The 22,414-nt window shown below is 44.0% G+C and overlaps 1 protein-coding gene across 5 annotated transcripts in view; it reads right to left on the bottom strand.

Annotated features, from left to right (window-relative positions):
* Positions 1-5,573: 5,573 nt before the first annotated feature.
* osgin2 (oxidative stress induced growth inhibitor family member 2) overlaps positions 5,574-22,414 on the bottom strand; it is a 49,865-nt gene continuing 33,024 nt past the window's right edge. For all 5 annotated transcript variants that reach the window (XM_078540710.1, XM_078540712.1, XM_078540713.1 and 2 more), the window contains 3 exons: positions 20,785-20,976; positions 17,933-18,024; positions 5,574-7,616 (listed from right to left, as the gene is read on the bottom strand). In XM_078540710.1, coding sequence (XP_078396836.1) covers positions 6,581-7,616; positions 17,933-18,024; positions 20,785-20,976 — 1,320 coding nt within the window. In that variant the 3' untranslated portion in view covers positions 5,574-6,580. The remainder of the gene's footprint in view (positions 7,617-17,932; positions 18,025-20,784; positions 20,977-22,414) is intronic.

Here is a 22,414-nt window from a genome sequence, read left to right as displayed (position 1 = left end):
GCCTTGACACATCACCTGTCTTGCCATCCTTAATGTGTTTTAAATAATAGGCCAGAATTTTTAGTTCTTTGGGCAGGCGTGGCAGGCGGGCCCGGGAGCAGTCAGGAAAGGGTCCATCACCCGCGATAGGGCCCTGACCGCAATTTCATGCTGGCGGGCCAATTAAGGACTGCCCAGCGTGAAATGCAGCTCTGCACTGACTGGGAACGGCCAAGCGGGGTCGGGGGCCTGTTGGCTGCCGGGTTCAATGGTGACCTGGCAGCTGGTTTAAAAGCAGCCCAGGCAGCCCCTGGAATGCTGCCACAGAAGGACGTTTCCTGTACTCTCGCTATAGATTCAAGTGCGGTTGGGCATGGCAGGCGGGACAGCAGGTTGGGTGGGCACTTGGCCCCTGCTTTTCAGATCAGTGCCTCATCGTCCTCCTGGAGGAGGTGGCTGCCAGGAGCAACACCCTTGGCCCCAGGGATGGGAGGAGGAAGCCACCACATCTCACCAAGAGGGCATGGGAGGAGGTTGCTGCAATGGTTAGCAGCCGTGATGTGGTGCGGCGCACATGAGTGCATTGCTGGAAGTGCTTCAATGACCTGCTACACTCAGGAAGGGGGAGTACCGTGTTGGCATGGGTCTGTGTGCAGATGTGTTAAGGTGTGGCCGTCCCCACCATGGTCCTCAGGGGTGCTAGAATCTGAGTGCCAACTGTCAAAGACGCCGGAGCTGGCTAAGGGGGTGAGCCCTGGCTGCTTGGACTGAGTGCCTTGTGGCTCGAGGCCCACAACTTGGATGTGCCCTGCCAGGCGCTCCTCAGCTGGGGTTGGCCAGGCTGCAATGGGGCTGCAGGTACAGGGTGGACTAATCAATGCTCCTCTGTTGTTTCAGGAGAGGACGGCCCACAGTATTGTAAGGTCGCGGACTGTCGGAGGACCCGCTAGCCTCCTAATCCTGTCCAGATATGAGTAAGATGCCCTGGAGCTTGAGAGCTGGAACACGCCCCGCGCAACTGGGCGTGGAGAGGTGGGGGTGCCAGATGAAGGTAAGAGCGCAGTACACAGAGGTGAGACTTTCAGATTGTGCAACCATTCCAGTGTAGTCTCTTCATTGATGGGAGCCTCGAACCTGGAGTCCCCATTGATCATTGGAAAACGATGGCACCATGGTGCAGACCTCCATTGTCTCACCAGGGTGCCTGGCATGCACAGTGACAGTGTGATGACTTTAATTAATGACAAGTCCTTGTTCTCCCTTTTAGATTCACCAGTAGGCGTGCGCTCTGCAGACCCTAAAGGGCCACCCCTGACACCGGAGGACCACTTAGCTTCTGTTGCACCTGTGTCACACCTGCTCTCTAAAGCAGGCACCAGCACAGATACCAGCATCTCGGTGGGCATTAGATCGGTGGCTAGTATCTTGGCGCACATTAGTGAGGGCACTTCACACTCGCTTGAGATGCAGGTGGAGGCAGAGTGCCCAGGGCACCAGCAGTCGGAGGACTGCTGGAGAACAGGACAATGCTCAATCGAAGGCTGATGATTAGATATGTGGGAGGATCTGGCAGAGATCCATGAGGGTATGGTCTCCAAGATGGAGGAGTTCATGCGGAACATCAGTACTGCTTTGACCGTCATGGCCGAGTGCACTGCCTCCTCCATGGAGAGAGTGGTGACTCTCATGGAGCGGCAGCTCCAGGAACAGAATCAGGGATTCCTGGTGTTGCGGTTGGACCTGCAAGCCCTCACAGAGCCAATGACCTCAGGTGGTCAGTGTCCTAGTATCCCAGTTAGGTGCCCGTCCATCAATGGTGAGCAGGGAGAACCAGAGCGACCTCATGTTGGTGCGGGAGCTGCCTGTCGTCTCTGTGGGCTCCTCTCAGGGTGCTCTGGATGATGGCAGCAGCTCCTCTGCCCCTCCGCCAGTTACCGTGGCATCTGAAGAGGTTGCAATGACTGGGGAGATGCCAGCTGTGGCACTGGCTGCTCCTCCCAGGCAGGGCCAGCACAGACTCCACTGACCGGAGGACGGCCACCAAGGTCATCAAGGCCAACAAGACAGCAGGGTCAGCAGGCTGTCTCCAATACCGGTGCTAGCAAAGGGGGAAGCACCAAGATGTAAGTTAAAGGCACCATGAGCACAAGAAGGACAGGTCATGGGTGATTTTATGTTCATTTATGTTGACTTTATATGTACTGGTCTGGGGTTGAAGACCAGAAACATTTATCTGTATATTATTGAACTGTCAGAATGAGATAAACTAATTTTTTTGTCATCATGGCCTGAGTATGATTCACCTTTTTATTTCATTGGTGCGGGGAACACCAGTATGTAATGCTGGACATAGGTGGATCTCAACTTTATCACACAGGCACTGAGTGTTCATTGTGTTCAAATGAAAGGGTCCTTTCGGACATCCGGGATGGAGGCAGCAGCCCTGGCATGTGGTCGAAGCTGATCTTTGGTACCCGAGCTGAAGGAGCATTGGATCAAGGCGCCCCTGGTGTCCCTACCTCCCTGCAGGTTACCAAGGTCTGGCTCCATGTCCTCAGCGTTCTCCTCGCCGTGCTCATCTTCAGACTCACTATTGGATTCATCATCTGTGACCTGTGCAGAAGCGTCAAGATCCTCTTCCTCCAGTGGCTCCCCCCTTGCTAGTTCTAGATTGTGGAGAGCGCAGCATGCAAACATTATCAGTGACACCCGCTCTAGAAGGCATTGAAGTGCTCCCCCTGATTGGTCCAGGCATCGGAAGCGCAACTTGAGAAGACTGATGGTCCTGTCTACCACCGCCCTTTTGACGGCATGACTCGTAACGCTTCTCTGCCTCTGTTCGTGGGTGGCAGTAGGCATCATGAGCTAACTCTTCAATGGATAGTCCTTGTCACCCAGCAGCCATCCATCCAGTTGGGCTGGAGCACTGAAGAGTCTTGGTACCTGAGGGTGTCTGAGGATATGTCATGGGAACTGCCAGAGTATCTTGCACAGACTTGCAGAATCTGCATCCTGTGATGGTACACTATCTGCACGTTCATGGAGTGGAATCCCTTCCTGTTGAGGAAAGCACCCGACTGACCTGTTGGTACCTTGATGGCCACATTTGTGCAGTAAATGGCACCCTGGATGTGGGGGAGCCCGGAAAATGCTGCAAAGCCTCTGGCTCGCTCAGCCTGGCTGGCCTCATGTGTATGGTAAAGAATAAAGGTCAGAACCTGCCTTAACAGGGCTTCTGTCACCAGCTTGACAAAAATATGGACAGCTGATTGGGACACTCTACACCCATCCCCCATTGACCCCTGGAAAGATCCAGAGGCATAGAAGTTGAGGTCCACTGTGACCTTCAGAGCCACTGACATGGGGTGTCCGACCACACAGTCGGAGCTGATCTCAGGCCCAATCATCTGGCAAATAGAGGTGATTGTCTCCCTTGAGAAGCGGAACCTCCTTCGGACATATTGAGGTAGCTGCATCGCCGCATGAAAACCCTGGCAGCAGGATAGTGGCATCTTCTGTGGCCCCTTCCGCCTTGGACTTCTGCTAGCCATGCGCCCCTTGTGCCTGCGCCTCTCCTCCCACAAGTCCCTCCCCTTGAGGCCGCATTGGGACACCTGGTCCCTTCTCTGTCCTGCCTCTCTCTTCCTCCTCAGAGGAGGTGACTCCAGCGGAGAGCACAACCCCCATTACCAGGGTAGCGAAAGGCTGTCTGATACCTGGAAGGGTCCACACAGTCTGAATCCTCTGGGGGCCTTGCAGACACCAATAAGTCCTGAAATGAAGCCTGGAAATGCTAAGAATGAAGCATCGAATAGAGGTGGGGCTACCAAGTACCAATAAGCAACCAGCAACAAACTATCCCCGAAACTCCTCACTACTTACTGGACACTCACCCAACATCATTGCACGCAATTTTAGGCCTGATCGGATCTGGCACGCACCCACCCACGGGATGTAAATTCTGCCCTTAATTATATTAATCACTTATTTATGATGTTTTCTTATATATTTTATTAACCTTACCACCAAATTATGTACTATTTTAAACATTTGGGATAGAATAGAACTTACCCACTTACCAGATATTCACCCAACAGCTAACTCCTTTCCCTGTAGTTGAGCAAGAATGAATTTCTATGGGTTGAGAAAGATAGAAAGAGGAAACGAACAACTCCTTCCCTCCCTTCCCTGAACTTCCCTCTCACCAAACTCCAAGTCTTCACTCAGCTAGTCAGCTGCACTCCATTTGCCAAGTCTGCCTAAAGGACCTGAATTTATAGTAAACTGAACTGAAGCTACAGTAACCGGATTCAACCAGTTAACTAATTAACTACTCAGCTCCTACAGTTGGGAGTGAGTTTACCCTGTCTAAACTGCAAGAAAGAACTTAACCTGTTTACACAGTACTTTCCAGTTACTGCTAATTACAGGCTAGGTTAGATTTTAAGAACAAAATTTAAGAACAAAATTAACACTTAAAAAAATCCCCCTTTCACCAAACTCCAAGTCTCCACTCAGTCAGCTGAACTCTGTTTGAACTAAGGTCCTATGAAGTCATTATACACAAATGCGCAATGGTGAGGTGTCACAAATCAGACCCATTCCGGCTCCTTAACCACCTATTGCATCTAGGACAAGATTCCAAATGCAACTGGGAACAACATCCATCCTAATCCAAGCTCACTGAGAGTCATTAAAGAGACCTCAAGATCTGGGCGTACCAGCAGATTACCTTTATGTTTCAGAGACTCATGGATTCATCAGTTCTATACACTTATGTAATGTTAGCTAAGCTTGAACATGTATTGTAAATAGTTATACTTCTTAGGGGGTGGGGGGGCATATTTTTAAAAAGAAAGGGAGGTGTTGTAATATGTCTTTAAAGGATAGCAGCATTCCATCATCAGAAGGGAAGTGTGCCATGTGATCCAGTCTTGGTTTCATTTTGAGCTGTGAGCAGAACACAGCTCTGCTGTTGAGTTTTTCAAATTTTCTACCTTTGTTCTTAAGTGCCTAGTCTAAATAAATGAACCCACAACATGCTTAACTAATCTCTTATGAGTGATTGGTACTTTTATATCTTTATAAAAACATGTTACCTCCTGAAGAGGGATGATGGTTGCACTCCGATCTTTTGCATACCTTCCTGGAAAACTTTCACATAAATTGAAAGTCGAAGTTTTAGCTCTGCTGGCCAATTTAAGCTACTGCAAGACTTTAAATCCTGCATCTGTATTCAGATTTCCACCGCCCATATGTCAGTGGATTGATTGCTTTTATTATATTAATTCTGCTCACCTTTAAACTCCAATGCTCAGCCCACTTCTGTGCAGGCAAGTGCAAATCATGCTCAGCCATTTTTCTGCTTGGATTTTTGCTCAAGTTGATAATCTAGGTTCAAGTCTCTTGACTGAGGTTGGTGCATGGAACAGGACAACTCAAGAAACTGAAAAGGCCTGAAGATTCCTTCAAAAGCAGCAAAATTGTCTTCAACCAAAAAAGAAAAAGCACGTTCAGAAACACACTTCGTCACCTTTATAAATAAAAGAACACTTCTGGATTTAACCAAAAAGAGACAAATGATTTCCATTCTAAAAAAAAAGCTTTTTATAAAACTGCAGAGTTAATTTTCCAACTTTGGACTTCCACTAGGAAACCTCTTCCCATAACAGCGCACATGAGAAATGTTGGTGTGCATTGTGCATGAATTCCCAACTATTCAAATCAATATATTACAATCACATGGAGCACACATCAAAATTTCTGTTATGCAATATTGGTGGTTGAGATTCCCTTGGTAACAATGAGAAGTTGAAAAATCACTCTAAGGGCTTTAATATAAGCGCAAAGATACTGATTTTCTTCTCCTTACTGGTACAGTGGTGTCACTTATGGAGACATTGCTCTGTGATATTATTGCAACATCCAGCTACATTTTAAATATTCTAATATAAATATTCTAAATTGTCAGCACAATTTCTCATCAGATGAAGGAATGTGTACATAATCAGAGAAGCTTTACATTTTGAAGATCTTTAAATGTTTTAGTACCGTTTCCTAAACAGCATAATTGTGATTGAAAATTTAATAATTACTTAAATGTTCACATCTTATTAATGTCTATTAGGGATAATATATTTAGGAACAGTTGATCACTGAAAATATTAAACCATCCAATGGAGTGGAGGAAGAAAATAGATGGGCAGAAGGCCAAAGCATGAAGCAATTCAGACATGGATTTTAATTTTGCAATCATTTTTTATGTGCACATTTCTTTTTACAGAATGATTGTATTTTGATATGCAGTTCTAATAACGGATTCCTCGGAATGGACTTGCCCACGCCTTGTTAGCTGTTTGCCAAGTTCATTGCCATTTGTTGCATAAAGAAATGTGCGCATTTTAAATTTTTGCAGGGTGCCAGTGTTACTACTGAGTACACATTAACTATTTACTGAACTATTTCCTCCACTCCATTATCACAGTATGAGCTGGACCTTGACTGACTTATCTGTATCTTGAAACCATTGTTAAAGGCCTGCAGTTGGTGACTTATCATTGTAAACAGAACAGTCAAAATTCATCATTAATCCTGAGATTTGTTACCCTTCATCACTTCCTATTTCAGAAATTAACTGTCCCTTTTTCTTCAAGCGTTTCACTAAACAACTTGTGATGCCCAGAGCTCCACCTTTAAGAAAGCGGACAAAGTTGTCCCCAGTTAGTGGGCCCATACCAAAGAAGTGAGCTTCTTTGGTACATTCAAATGTATAGGGATCAATTTCAATAGGATTTTGCTTACATGAAATGGGCTTACTTGGATCCATTCCTAAGTACTTTCCATGCTCTTTAAGAAAGGATAGATTAGGGTAAGTACCTATCAGCACCAGGGCCATCGAGATATTTAAGACAATGTTCTCTCCTGAGGCACTCTGAAGAATGCACTTCATATCTGGTTGGAAAGAAACAATGCAGCTTTCAGGGAAGCTTGTGTAGTTAGGATGTGAGGCTGTGGTATGGGATTGCTTGCACATCCTGCGATAAACCTTGTGATATTCCGGATAAAGCTTCTTAGGAAGCTGTTTGAAGATCAAGCCTGGATCAGTGACATTTCTTCGGAATGTATGAATAACAGGGATTTTGTGGTGATAGGCACACAGTACTGCATCTGCTGCAGTCAGCCCTGCACCAACAATGAGAACAGGATCTGATAACTGGTTGACTTTGCAGCTTTTGATGGCAGACTCAAAGGCTGAGATACTGTGAAATACAAAAGGCAAGTCTTCACCCTCAACCCCCAACCTTGCAGGTAAATCGTAGGTACCAGTGGCTAAGACAACATTTTCAGTGAAGAGGCAAAAAGGTACATGTGATCCATCTCCAATTCTTTGATATCCTCTGACTTCCCAAAGGCTGTGAGCTGGTCCATTTTCAGTAGCAGGCAGCTGCTGTGTGGTAATATCCTTTTTGATACTCTTAAGCATTTTGTCCTTCATATTCTCTTGATCTTGCTGCAACTTTGAGACAGAAGTGACCCAAGTGTTGTTAACAAAGTTTTTCTGAAGACCCATAATCTTAACATAGTCTTTATAATATGAAGCTATTTCTTCTGGAGTTGCTCTGTCATTCATTAGGTTTCTGTAGAAAAGAAAACACTTGTATTAAATACATACTATTAACCTGGACACCTAACTATTAATGGTTATAGTTGCTTTTTTTTATCAGTCTAAAAACTAATATAAATGATTCTTAAAGGATTATTGTGGTTCAAGTCTTTAATCTCAGGTTGCATTTGAACAAAGTTCGTTATGTTGTTCCTATGTATTCGATTATTTACTGGAGCCAAATATTATATGGAATTCAGCCTTATTTAGAAGTGCATCACTAAGCACTAAGTATAAAATCCAACCAAACATTCTTAATTAAGTAACAATGTGCGTGGTTAGATGAACAATATTTCTTCTAAATGTTATAGGTAAAACAAAGCATCAGTTCAAACATACTCGGCCATATTTAATTATCCTCAAGCTTTTTAAGCTGAAATGGAAATAACAATACCAAAAATTTCCCAAGGTAAGAACACTGCATGATTAATAAATAATAAAATAATCATTGCTCCATTTACTCTTTGACATAGCTGATCCGGTGTTTGTTTGCACAGTAAAATAGTAATACATGAGATAAGATCACATGGAGTTAGGGGTAATAAATTAGCTTGGATAGAGGATTAGCTAACCAACAGAGAGCAGAGATTCGGGATAAATGGGTCTTTTACTGGATGGCAAGCTGTAACTAGTGGGGTGTCACAGGGTTTGGTCCTTGGGCTCCAACTATTTACAATCTATATTGATGACTTGGATTCAGAGATAGATGTTACTATAGCTAAATTTGCAGATGACACCAAAATAGATGGTAAAGTAAGTTGCAATGAAGAAATAAGAAATTTACAAATGGATCTGGACAGGTTAGATGAATGGGCCAAAATTTGACAGATGGAGTTTAACATGTATAAGTGTGGTTATCCATTTTGGTCAGAAGAATGAAAGGGCGACTTATTATTTAAATGCAGAGAAACTTCAAAATGCTTCAGTGCAGAGGGATCTGGGTGTCCTTGTGCATGAATTGCTGAAAGCTAGTATGCAGGAAATAAGGAAGGCAAATGGAATTTTGGCATTTATTGCTAAAGGAGTAGCGTATAAAAATAGGGAAGTGTTGTTGCAACTGTACAAGGCATTCGTGAGACCGCCCCTGGAACGCTGTGCACAGTTTTGGTCCCCTTACTTGAGGAAGGATGTAGTTGCATTGGAGGCTGTTCAGAAGAGGTTCACTAGATTGATTCCAGAGATGCGGGGCTTGTCTTATGAGGAGAGATTGAGCAGTTTAGGTCCTTTCTTGCTAGAGTTTAGAAGGATGAGAGGAGATTCTAATTGAGATATATAAGATGCTAAAGGGGATAGACAAAGTAGACATGGAGCGGATGTTTCCCCTTGCGGGACATTCTAGAATGAGAGGCCATAGTTTTAGGCTAATGGGTGGTAGATTTAAATCAGAGATGAGGAATTACTTTTCTCAAAGTGTCGTGAACCTGTGGAATTCGCTACCTCAGAGTGCAGTGGATGCTGGGACGCTGAATAAATTTAAGGAGGAGATAGACAAATTTTTAATTAGTAACGGGTTGAAAGGTTATGGGGAGAGGGCGGGAAATTGGAGTTGAGGCCAAAATGAGATCAGCCATGACAGTATTGAATGGCGGGCCTGGCTTGAGGGGCTGAATCGCCTACTTCCGCTCCTAGTTCTTATGTTATTTCCTTGTCTTTTACACAGCTGCCTTGCCTACTTTCAGCTTGTGCAGTGTTTTAACTGTTGGGTTTATGTTGTGCATCATGTAGGCTCTGTATTTTGTGTCAATGACAGATGTCATCACAATTGAATAGGTCTCAAACCAGTCCTTGTTACCGGTTCTGCCTTTATCAAATGATGCTTAATAGATAATTCAGCTTCATAGATAATTCAGCTTAATGACTTCCAGGCTTCATCTATAGCAGTATCAGCCCCTCCCAGTTAACCTTTAGTGGGTAGAAATTATTCTATTAACAGGTTGAAGTGCTGGTATTTGGCATCATTACTTGTGCAAGGGGTGTTGATGCGTGGTGAGCCATTGTGTTTGGAATTGTGAAACCTTCAGGGTGCACCTTCACTCTGCTGCTGACAGGAGAGTGGTTGGTGTTGCAATCTGTATTGTGGTAGGTGTGGGTGTGGAGGATATACAGATCGAGCCTTCCCATGATGACCAGGTCAAGTTGGTGCCAATGTCCAGACCTCGGTGATGCCATGATACCTCATGGTGATGTCTGCCTGGAAGAAGGTGTTTACTTTTTTTATTTATTCATGGGATGTGAGCTTGACTGGCTAGGCCAGGATTCATTACCCATCCCTAATTGCCCCTGAGAAGGTGCTGGTGAGCTGCCTTCTTCAATCGCTGCAGTGCATTTGGGGTTGGTACACCCACAGTGCTGTTAGGTGGGGGGAGGAAGTTCGGGATTTTGACCCAGAGTTCATTCTGATACAGAGCTCATTCAGGGCGCAAAGCTCAAGAAGGTATTGTCCATTAACATTGATCTTGCCCATCCCATGACGATTGAGGCACATCACACGAATCACCGTCTGTCCCAACATGTTTGTTGAAATCACCGAGGATGAACAGCCTCTCACCATTTGGAATGTTCCTTAAGGAGTCAGAGAAATGCTCTTTGCCTGAGACCTTGTCATACAGAGTTGATACATAGGCACATATGATGTTGACTGTGCCTTCATCAGTTGATACTTGCAGGAAGCTGAGGCGCTCCAAGGTTGCAAATGGTGGCTCAATTGACTGTGTCAGCCCATTGTTCACTGGGAAGCCTACACCATGCTCATGGTGGTACTCAGCACTCTTTTTGTGCCAGTAGAAGGTGTAATTAACCTCTCGAACAGAGCCTGCATCAGCTAATCTGGTTTCCTGTAGAGCGGCAATGCCAACACAATAACACCCCATTGAAAGTGGTTAGCAAATTCTGCTACCTTGGGTCCATGGTAACAGACAATTGTCCCTGATGCAGAGCTAGATACACACATAGGGAAAGCAGCTACCACCTTTCACTGATTCACGAAATGTGTATGGGATGACACTAACTGACCCTTAAGCCCAAGCTGATGGTTTATAAGGCCTGTGTTCTCAGCACCTTGCTCTATGGGTGTGAATCATGAGCAGCTTACATCTACCAGGAAAAGCTCATTAATTTCGATCTTTGTTGTCTGTGGCACATTATGGATATATCCTGGCAGGACAAAATCACGAATGCAGCAGTTCTATCAAAGGCAGAGCTCCCAAGTGTGTTGGCACTAATCAAACAGAGGCAGCTATGGTAGATCAGGCATGTCCACAGAATGGAATACAGTCACATATGCAAGGATTTTCTGGAAGGGGAGTTAGTCAGGTCCAGACGACCAGTGGGGTGCCCAAGGCTCTACTTCAAGGATGCTTGTAAGTGTAACAAGAAGGCCCTTAACATCGACTGTCACATCTGAGAGTCGCTAGCTGGTGGAAGAGGGAAATGGGAACAGCTGGCGTCCACTGACACAATGTTTATGGCAGAACCTGCCTCATTGGCCTCCACTGCCATCAGCAAAGGTGCACCAAATGAAAAAACCCCCAACTAAATGGATTTTTGCTGTCTATCATCTCTAAAAATGGAAGGATGTCATTACAATTTACACTTTGAAACTTATTGCAGGAGATCTGTTGCGTGAATTTTAGTTAATTTGCCAAAAATATCTTTAACATTTGTGCTGTGTTGTATTTAATTAAATTCAAACAGTTAAATGTGGCAGTACAAATACTGGGCATGAGAACCTACAACCTCTATATCTGAGTGCCTGTTGTATCCATGTTGCTGCTGGTATTGCTCCATCACCTTCTTATGCCTCTGTAACATCATCCAGCCCTGACCCTGACTTGGCTCAACTGCTGCTGAGACCTTTCTCCATGTCTTTGTTACCTCCAGACTTACCTATTCCAATGGTCTCCTAGCGAGGCTCCCAGCTCCACCACCAAAAACTTGAGCTCATCCAAATCTCTGCTGTCTGTATGCTAACTTACACTAAGTCCCGTGCTTACTGACCTACACAGACGGTGGGAGAACCTGCAGGGACAGACCATTGGAGGGCCACCAGATGTGGAAAGGGACATACCCCCTCCCCCAACTTATTGCCTGAGGCCCGAGCAGGGTGACCTGCCGAGCTTCATCCTTGCCCCTGAACTCCTCCCACCAGCCTCAAAATTAAGGGTCATTTCCTACCCGGCTTCAAGTGCCAATAATTGGTCACTTAAGAGTGGGTGGGCGAACTTAATTCTTGCCCTCCCCATGTAAAATTGCAGACAGGCTGTGGTAAGGTCACCCACGCACCTTTACTGGCCCCACACCCCTGCCTTCAAACCCACCAGTGGGGGTCCCTAAAATTCTTGACGATAGGCTGCAACAAGCATGGGAGCAGAAGTAACAATGCCTCTGTGTCTGTACAACAGGGAGATGCAGCAGACGCTACGGAGGCAAGTTCTGAGAAATTTCCTCTGCTGAAGCCAGACTCCTTCATGCTCTTTTCATCAGGGACAGGAGGCTATCTGGCAGGCCAGACAATGTACTCAGCATCTTGGGTGCATGTACATCATCATTCTCCTATTGCTGACCCATCATGGTCCTCATCTGAGTCCTCTTCAATTGAACGCATCTGCAACATCACTTTTGGGTGAGCTGGTAAACAAGCCGTCCTTTCCTCTAGCCCGCTTGTGCCAGGATGTCTTACCATGTGCAGATCCCAACTCTATACTATACAAAGTACATACAATGCTCTGTTCTGTGCTGGTGACCGTGAATGTCAGGTCAAGTGACGGAGCCTCTTCATCAGTACCATGCTGTTACTCTCTCTCTCTCCTTCCTTGGGCTGCTGTGGCTGGGCATGTAAAAATTCTTGGGTGTTGGAAAATAAGAACTCAAAAGGGAAGGTTATTATTTGGGAACCAGGTGGTGGGAAGCAAGAGATCCATGATCACACCATCAGCAGCCTATTCATCATTCAAGATAGCAAGATGAGGGTGAGCTCACACTACTGTGTGCCTTCTTGTCCTGCAGGATTGTATAGCGCTATATTTGAGTGCTGTACCTGCTATAACAAACACCTAGAGGTATGTGGAGACAGCAAGAGGTGGGTGTGATGCTGTCAGCATTGGTAGATGTGCGAGGGTGAGGTGCAGTACCTGGATGTTTGATACAAATGCCAAGTGCCAATGAGTGCTGCTGGGTGAGTAATGGTGGTACAGTGCAGTGACCAGCGTGAGAGGTTGATGGTGTATGGTGAGTAGGAGATGTAATGTGAGAATGCATTCACTATTCACTAACCTTGTCCACCTACGTGAGATTATTAGACTTCATTTGGCATTGTTGTTAGGTCCTCAGATCCAGACTCCAGGAGTTTATAATATTGGCCAACAGCTCCCAATTTCTTCTAAGGGTGGTCCTTGAAGACATCCCAAACACTGGCAGACTCCTCCTCCTGTCTATCTCCACTACTAATGCTTCCAGCATCGCATCCGTCACTCTGGAACCCTCTCTCTTCCCTAGTATTCCAGTTTTCATTTCCAAGTTCCAGAAAAAAATTTCAGTGCAGCTTGCCTTTAAGTGAGAGAGTCTGCCTTTAAGAAGCAGAGTACTGCCCATACAACATGATATCTTTACAGTGCAGTCATGCACCCTGCTGACCACGGAGGCAGCTAAAAGCCTGAAGAGGAAGCCAGCAGCCAGGAGCCCACTCTACACCAAGCTACAGTTAGGTAAATTCAAAGAAAAAAATTCAGAGGGAAACAAGAGGTGCATAGGAGACAATATGAGAAGAGATTGGCAGCTAATGCAATAGAGAATCCAAAAGTCTTCTGTATGCAAATAAACAGTAAAACAGTAGTAAGATGATATATAGGGCTGATTCGGGACCAAAATAAGGGGGATCTACGCATGGAAGCAGAGGGCATGGCTGAGGTACTAAATGTATACTTTGCATCAGTCTTTAGCAAGGAAGATGCTGCCAAAGTCATAGTGAAAGAGGAGGAAGCTGAGATACTGGATGGGTTAAAAACTGATAAAAAGGAAGCATTAGAAAGGGCATCTGTACTTAACATTGATAAATTACCAGGACCAGATGGGATGTATCCGAGAATACGGAAGAAAGTAAGGGTGGGAATTGCAGAGGCACTGGCCACAATCATCCACTGCTCCTTCGATACAGGGGTGGTGCGAGAGGACAGAAGAATTACAAATTTTGCACCATTGTTCAAGAAAGGGTATAGCTATAAACCCAGCAACTACAGGCCAGTCAGGTTAACTTTGGTGGTGGGAAAACTTTTTGAGATGATAATCTGGGACAAAATTAAAGTCACTTGGACAAATGCAGATTAATTCATGAAATCCAGCATAGATAAAGGTAAATCTTGTTTAACTTGATTTAATTTTTTGATCAATTAATAGGAAAACTGAAAGGTCTGAAGGTGGATAAAACACCTGGGCCAGATGGATTACACCCCAGACTTCTGAAGGAGATAGCTGAAGAGATAGTGGAGGCATTAGTGGTGATCTTTTAGGAATCACTCAAGTCAGGGAGGGTCCCAGAGGACTGGAAAATCGCTAATGTAACCCCCCTGTTTAAGAAGGGAGTGAGGCAAAAGACGGGAAATTATAGGCCGATTAGCTTGACCTCAGTCATTGGTGAGATTTTAGAGTCCATTATTAAGGATGAGATTTCAGAATACTTGGAAGTGCATGATAAAATAGGGCAAAGTCAGCATGGTTTCATCAAGGGGAGGTCATGCCTGACAAATCTGTTAGAATTCTTTGAGGAGGTAACGAGTAGGCTAGACAAAGGAGAGCCAATGGATGTTATCTACTTGGACTTCCAGAAGGCCTTTGACAAGGTGCCGCACAGGAGGCTGCTCAGTAAGATAAGAGCCCATGGTGTTAGAGGCAAGGTACTAGCATGGATAGAAGATTGGCTGTCTGGCAGGAGGCAGAGAGTGGGGATAAGGGGGTCCTTCTCAGGATGACGGCCGGTGACTAGTGGAGTTCCGCAGGGATCAGTGTTGGGACCACAACTTTTCACTTTATACATTAATGATCTAGATGAAGGAACTGAGGGCATCCTGGCTAAGTTTGCAGATGATACAAAGATAGGTGGAGGGACAGGTAGTATTGAGGAGGTTGGGAGGCTGCAGAAGGATTTGGACAGGTTAGGAGAATGGGCAAAGAAGTGGCAGATGGAATACAACGTGGGGAAGTGTGAGGTCATGAACTTTGGTAGGAAGAATAGAGGCATAGACTATTTTCTAAATGGGGAGAGAATTCAGAAATCTGGAGTGCAAAGGGACTTGGGAGTCCTAGTCCAGGATTCTCTTAGGGTTAACTTACAGGTTGAGTTGGTAGTTAGGAAGGCAAATGCAATGTTGGCATTTATTTTGAGAGGACTAGAATATAAAAGCAGGGATGTGCTGCTGAGGCTTTATAAGGCTCTGGTCAGACCACATTTAGAATATTGTGAGCAATGTTGGGCCCCGTATCTCAGGAAGGATGTGCTGGACCTGAAGAGGGTCCAGAGGAGGTTCACGAGAACGATCCCAGGAATGAAAGGCGTAACATATGAGCAACGTTTGAGGACTCTGGGTCTATACTCGATGTTGTTTAGAAGGATGAGATCTGATTGAAACTTACAGAATACTGAAAGGCCTGGATAGAGTGGAAAAAAAATAAATGCAAAGAACTGCGGATGCTGGAAATCCAAAACAAAAACAAAAACAGAAACACCTGGAAAAACTCAGCAGGTCTGGCAGCATCGGTGGAGAAGAGCACAGTTGACGCTCTGAGTCCTCATGACCCTTCAACAGAACTAAGTAAAAATAGGAAAGGGGTGAAATATAATCTGGTTTAAGGCCAGTGGGGGGGTGTTGGGACAAGAAGAGCTGGATAAAGGGCCTGTGATAGGTGGAGATAACCAAAAGATGTCTCAGACAAAAGAACAAAGAGGTGTTGAAGGTGGTGATATTATCTAAAGGAATGTGCTAATTAAGGGTAGAAAGCAGGACAAACAAGGTACAGATAGCTCTAGTGGGGGTGGGGGTGGGTGAAGGAATACTAAAAAGGCCAAAAGGTAGAGATAAAACAATGGATGGAAATACATTTAAAAATAATGGAAATAGGTGGGAAAAGAAAAATCTATATAAATTATTGGAAAAAACAAAAAGGAGGGGAAAAAATGGAAAAGGGGTGGGGATGGAGGAGAGAGTTCATGATCTAAAATTGTTGAACTCAATATTCAGTCTGGAAGGCTGTAAAGTGCCTAGTCGGAAGATGAGGTTCTGTTCCTCCAGTTTGCATTGAGCTTCACTGGAACAATGCAGCAAGCCAAGGACGGATATGTGGGCATGAGACACTCCACCCTGCTCTCAAATTTCATTAAAAAAAAAATAGTGGTCTCTACTGAGACTATAACAGTGCAAAAATCATTAAAGGTAGCAGGGCAGGTTGAGAAAGTGGCTACAAAAGGTATGCTGGGCTTCAAAAGTAGAGGCATAGAGTACAAAAGCAAAGAAGTTATGATGAATCTTTATAAAACCCTGCCTGGCCTCAACTGAAGCATGGTGTCCAATTCAGGGCACTATACTTTAGGAAGGATGTGAAGGTTTTAGAAAGGATGCAGAAAAGATTTACAAGAATGGTTCATGGAATTAGGAACGTCAGTTACTAAAGGATAGTTTAGTGAAGCTGGGATTGTTCTCCTTAGAGAACAGAAAGTTCAGAGGAGATTTTATAGAACTGTTCAAAATCTTGGGAGAGCCTAGACAGAGAGAAACTGCTCCCATTGTCCCAAGAGTCAAGAACCAGAGGACACTGATTTAAAAGGTGATTGGCAAAAGAAACAATGGTGACATGAGAAAAACATTTTAACACGGCCAGCAGTTAGGATCTGGAATGCACTGCCTGAAAGTATGGTGGAGGCAAATTCAGTTGTTGCTTTCAAAAGTGAGCTGGATAAACATCTCAAGAGAAAAAATATGCAGGGCTACGGGGAAAAGGCTGCGGAGTGGAACTAACTAAGTTGGTCTTGAAGAGTGCTGGCAGAGACTCAAAGGACTGAATGGCTTCCCTTTGTGCTGTAAGCATTCTATGATTCTAAATGAGATGGAAGTACCAGTTTTGCATGCTTCCCACCTCCAATCTAACTGGCTAGGATGTGTTGTGAATCACGAATACCACCCAGAAAAACAAGGCAAACATTATTTCCCCCCTCAATATCTCCACTCTCCAGAAACATCAGTGTACCTATGGCATCATTAGAATGGAATCATAGAATGGTTGCAGCACAGAAGGAGACCATTCAGCCTGTCAAGCCTGTGCTGGCTCTCTGCAGGAGCTATTTGGAAGTCTCAAGGGAGCCCCACTTCCTTATCTTTTCCTTGTAGTCCCACAATTTTTTCCTCCTTCAGGAACTTATCCAAAGCCCTTTTGAAAGCCATGATTGAATTTGCCTCCACCAATTTTTTAGGCACTGCATTTAAGATTGTAACCACTCGCTGCATCACAATAGTTTTTTCTCAGGTCACCTTTCGTTCTCTTGCTGAACACTTTAAATTTGTATCTTCTGGTTTTCAACCTTCTGCCAATGGAAACAGTTTCCCTCTATCTATACCATTGGTAGGGAGAGGAATTTGCTGTGCCTGTGTCTAAGGCCACTGGACTACAATTAAGTAGACAAAAAAAAAATTGGTTCGGCTCCATCATGGATATATGTCCCCTTTCACGCTCGAATTTTCTGTATTTACTGTGCTCAGGTGATTTAGCAGGTGTAGGACCAGGAAAGTCAATGCCATGGAGATTGATTTTAATGGACCTCTCTGTCCCTTTAGTGAACAGAAGCATCGCAAGCAAAGTGAACTGCACCTATCCAGGCCCTGGTGCGCCAGCATTTCCTATCCTGGTCTTTAACACAGTAAGAGAGGGAATGGACATCAAAACAGGAAGTGCCGTAAAACTCAGCAGGCCTGGCAGCATCTGTGGAGAGAGAAACAGAGTTAACGCTTCAAGTCCAATATGACTTCTTCAGGTTCTGAAGAAGAGTCACATTGAAATCAAAACATTAACTCTATTTCTTTAAACAATTTAGGTCAAAAATAGTTTTTCCTTTGTATTAATATGTCTGAAGAGAAGGAATATGCAGAAGTCAATTCTTAGCATCTTTCAATTAACTGCACATTACTAGACAACAGTTGACAAAGCTTTCATTTCCTACAAAGGATACACTTCCACATGTAGAGAATTATCTTAGGTAATACTTTGGAGAGATTTTCTTGGAGATTCTAGAGATTTTATTATTCTGGATACCTCCATTTATTGTTGGTCCAGTCTTTTAATTTCAATCCAGGTAGCTCCATCCAGTTGTCCAAACTAATCGTCAGCATGGACCCTTTCATGACCTAAAAATATGCAACAGATTATTTTTATTGAGACACATGAAGGGCCAGACCTATAGTGCAGATAGCATTAATGTTGAAAAAAAGAGATCATATAAATTATAAAAATAGTCATCAAATGGTGACAAGCTTGGGTTCTAGAAACCTGAAAGTTGGAGGAGAAAGGGAATACTGAGGGAGGTGAGGAGTTACATTGAACTATTGGAGAACAAATGAACGAATGAGTTACAGTAGGATGCCATATGATGAACCTCAAAACAGAAAATATAGGGAGGAATAACAGGATGTGGATTGTGAAAGAGGTGTAGGAGTAATATTGAAATGTTGCCAGACTTGGGTTGAGTTAAGAGTTATGAGGGAAATTAAGTATTTAGAATCAAAGAGATTTAGAAACAAAGGCTATTTTAGTAGTGGAGGATACGCCGGAGTTCCCTTTTGAGTTGCTAGGTAGTGCAGCTACACTGATAAATGAAGAAAGACTACGAGTGAATCCATTGAAGGTAGGAAACAGTAGCTGCTGATTAGGGATACAAAAAAACTGAAGGAAGCAAGAGGCCCAATATTCTGCATCCCTTCTGGCATGATTCCATCATAAACCCAATAGGAATACGACAGAATGAACATTAGGCTGGATGCATTGAGTCCTCCAAAGTATAGCCTGGCACATCAGAGGTGGCGTGGCTGGGGGAAAGGAATTAAAAGCCAATTTGTGAGGCCCACATGGAGATCCAAGCATGGCCTATACCCCCAAAACTTCCAAACTATTTGGCAAATTTTCAGGGACCCTATAATGGGGTTAATGAACATACTTGAAGCAACTTTCCTACAGTCCACATTAACATTCCCGGCCTCTCCTCTCTAGCAGATGCCCAAGGTATTTCTATAATAGAACCATAGAACACTACAGCACAGAAAACAGGCCGTTCGGCCCTTCTAGTCTGTGCTGAAATATTATTCTGCTAGTCCCATTGACCTGCACCTAGTCCATAACCCTCCAGACCTCTCCCATCCATGTATCTATCTAATTTATTCTTAAAACTTAAGAGTGAGCCCGCATTTACCACGTCAGATGGTAGCTCGTTCCACACTCTCACCACTCTCTGAGTGAAAAAGTTCCCCCTAATGTTCCCCCTAAACATTTCCTCTTTCACCCTAAAGCCATGTCCTCTCGTGTTTATTTCTCCTAATCTAAGTGGAAAGAGCCTACTCGCATTTACTCTGTCTATACCCCTCACAATTTTGTAAACTTCTATCAAATCTCCCCTCATTCTTCTATGCTCCAAGGAATAAAGTCCTAACCTGTTTAATCTTTCCCTGTAACTCAACTCCTTAAGACCCGGCAACATCCTAGTAAATCTTCTCTGCACTCTCTCAATCTTACTGATATCCTTCCTGTAGTTAGGCGACCAGAACTGCACACAATACTCCAAAGTTGGCCTCACCAATGTCTTATACAACCTCACCATAACTTCCCAACTCCTATACTCAATACTTTGATTTATGAAGGCCAGTATGCCAAAAGCTTTCTTTACAACCTTGTCTACCTGTGACGCCACTTTCAGGGAATTATGTATCTGAACTCCCAGATCCCTTTGTTCCTCCGCACTCCTCAGTGCCCTACCATTTACTGTGTATGTCCTACCTTGGTTTGACCTTACAAAATGTAACACCTCACACTTTTCCGCATTAAATTCCATCTGCCATTTTCTGGCCCATTTTTCCAGTTGGCCCAGATCTCTCTGCAAGCTTTGAAAGCCTTCCTCGCTGTCCACAACGCCTCCAATCTTAGTGTCATCAGCAAACTTGCTGATCCAATTTCTATAATGGTGCAGCCACATGCCACAGGCATTATAATGTGGTGATGATCCTGTTCATTTCAACAGGATCAACATCAGAGTTAATCAATGGATTGTTTCCAGCACTTAAACTAGGATAAAAGGCCATAGGTTTTTAAAAAAAAAATTTCATTGACCCATTGTAAAAAAAAGTCATGATGCAATTATTCAGGCTTTTCACTACAAGATGACTGTAGACTGTTAATATAGATAAATGCAGCATGATGTACTATGTATGAGCAATTCCAAGCATGTATACATCATGTAGCAAGGTGTGCTCAAGAATGTTGAGCTGATGGATCACAAGTCACTGAAGGTCCATAACCAATGCCGCGAGACTCTTGAAAATGTAAATATGCATTTGGATGTATTGTCCAGACATTCAAATGTAAGATTAGAAATACTACCGTTTCTGGGGCTGAAACCCTTTTTGTTGCACTTATTGCTTTTGTCACTCCAGGCTTGATTAATCAATATTTTTCTTGCTTACAGATAAACTCTATCCTCATTAACCAACACTAGCTCCCTGCCCCCCCAGCTTATTCAATTTAAAATGATCTTCCATGTCTTGAAATCTATCCAGCCTTTCCTATTTCTGTATTAATTGCCAGGCTTACTTCCTAATGCAGTTATTCTTCTATTTCTGGATCCCTATTCACCCTTCTCTCCATCTACCACATCACTGTTGACTGATATTTTAGTTTCTCTCTGGAATTCTGCTCCTAAACCCTACAGGGTCTCTACTTCTGTGCTTGTTGTGTGAAGTTCTGTGCTGGGAATGCTAATTTATAAAATCTACCCTTATATTCCATGTTCCCACTGTAACTCAAGCAATTATCTTCAACTCTCATTTTGGTAACTTTAGGATATTTAATTATCATTCAATATGCTATACAATATTACGTTCCATATGAAATAAGATACTAACGTGCCATGCACCACCGGGCGGACCTTTTCCCAGCACCAAATGAGGAATGCTCTTGTGCTTTTCTAGCTTCCACTGTAGGACTGATGGATAATCAAATCTAAAGTCTGCATCAGGATGAAGAAGAGTGTCAAAGAGAAGTGCCACAGGATTGGATGACCTGCCTTCAAGACCTTCGGATAAATATTCCAGATCCTGTAAAAGGGAAAGATGTATTGATCATTCGTAAGGGTCCGCTCTGGATCTACAGCCCCTCACTTCACCTTCTCGTGGTAAACCCTGTTAACCTCTACCTCACAGTGGAGGGACAGAAACAAAAATAACTGGAAAAACTCAGCAGGTCTGACAGCATCTGCGGAGAGGAACACAGTTAACGTTTCGACTCCGTATGACTCTTCATCAGAACTGTGGAGGGACAGATGTTGGAAGGGTGAAAAAAAAATTCGTTGCGGCATGGATGGCAACACATACAAGCATTTTGGTGGATATGACACACAACGGTAACAAAATATGAACTGCAGCAGGGTAAAAGCGGAGAAACACCCCGCACCAGCCATTCACTGCAGTTGCTAAGCTAGCTGGATGTCTTGAATCCTCTTCGCCACTGGGATCATGCAAAAGCAGCTGAGAGATATAATAAAATTAATTTAAAATATAATATAATAAAAACCCTTAGCGTAGGTTTAACTGGAAGCTCATCTCAAGGTCAACTGTAAGACCAAGGCTATGAGCCAGCACGTAGAAAGTCCTACAAGAGAAGGGTCCTACAAGAGGAAGGGACAAACTCTGTTTTCCTCTCCACAGATGCTGTTAGACCTTCTGAATTTTGCCAGCATTTTCTGTTTTTGTTTCAGATTTTCAGCATCCGCAGTATTTTGCTTTTATATAAGAGGAGGGGCGATACTGGGCCTAATCTTAGGGAATGAAGCCAGCAAGTGGTAGAAGTGTCAGTGGGGGAGCAGTTCAGGGACAATGGCCATAACTCGGGAAGATTTAAAGGTAGTTATGGAAAAGGACAAAGATGGACCAGAAGTAAAGGAACTCAATTGGGGGAAGGCAGATTTCAATATAAGACAGGATTTGGCCAGAGTGGACTAGGAGCAGCTACTTGTAGGAAAGTCTACATCAGACTTCATCAGTGGGAGTCATTCAAAAAAATAAACAGTGAGAGTTCAGGGCCACCATGTTTCCATAAATGTGAGGGGTAGGACTAACGAGTCCAGGGAACCCTGGATGTCAAGGGATATAGAGCATTGGATAAGGGGGAAAAAAGGAGGCTTAGGGCAGATACAGAGGGCTGAAAACAGTGGAAGCCCTACAGCAGTATAGAAAGTGTGGGAGGGTACTTAAAGTAATTAGGAGAGCAAAGAGGGGACATGAAAAAACAGTGGCGGGCAAGATAAAGGAAAATCCCAAGGCATTTTATAAATAAATTAAGGGCAAGAGAATAACCAGGGAAAGAGTAGGGCCCATTAGGGACCAAAGTGGCAATCTGTGCATGGAGCCAGAGGACGTAGATGAGGTTTTGAATGATTACTTTTCATCTGTGTTCACTATGGAGAAGCACAACGTAGGTGCAGGCATCAGGGAAGGGGACTGTGATATACTTGAACAAATTAGCAATGATAGGGAG

This window comes from Cetorhinus maximus, chromosome 4 (assembly GCF_964194155.1).
Source record: "Cetorhinus maximus chromosome 4, sCetMax3.hap1.1, whole genome shotgun sequence".
Lineage (NCBI taxonomy): Eukaryota > Metazoa > Chordata > Chondrichthyes > Lamniformes > Cetorhinidae > Cetorhinus > Cetorhinus maximus.
This window is presented reverse-complemented; position numbering and strand designations above follow the sequence as displayed.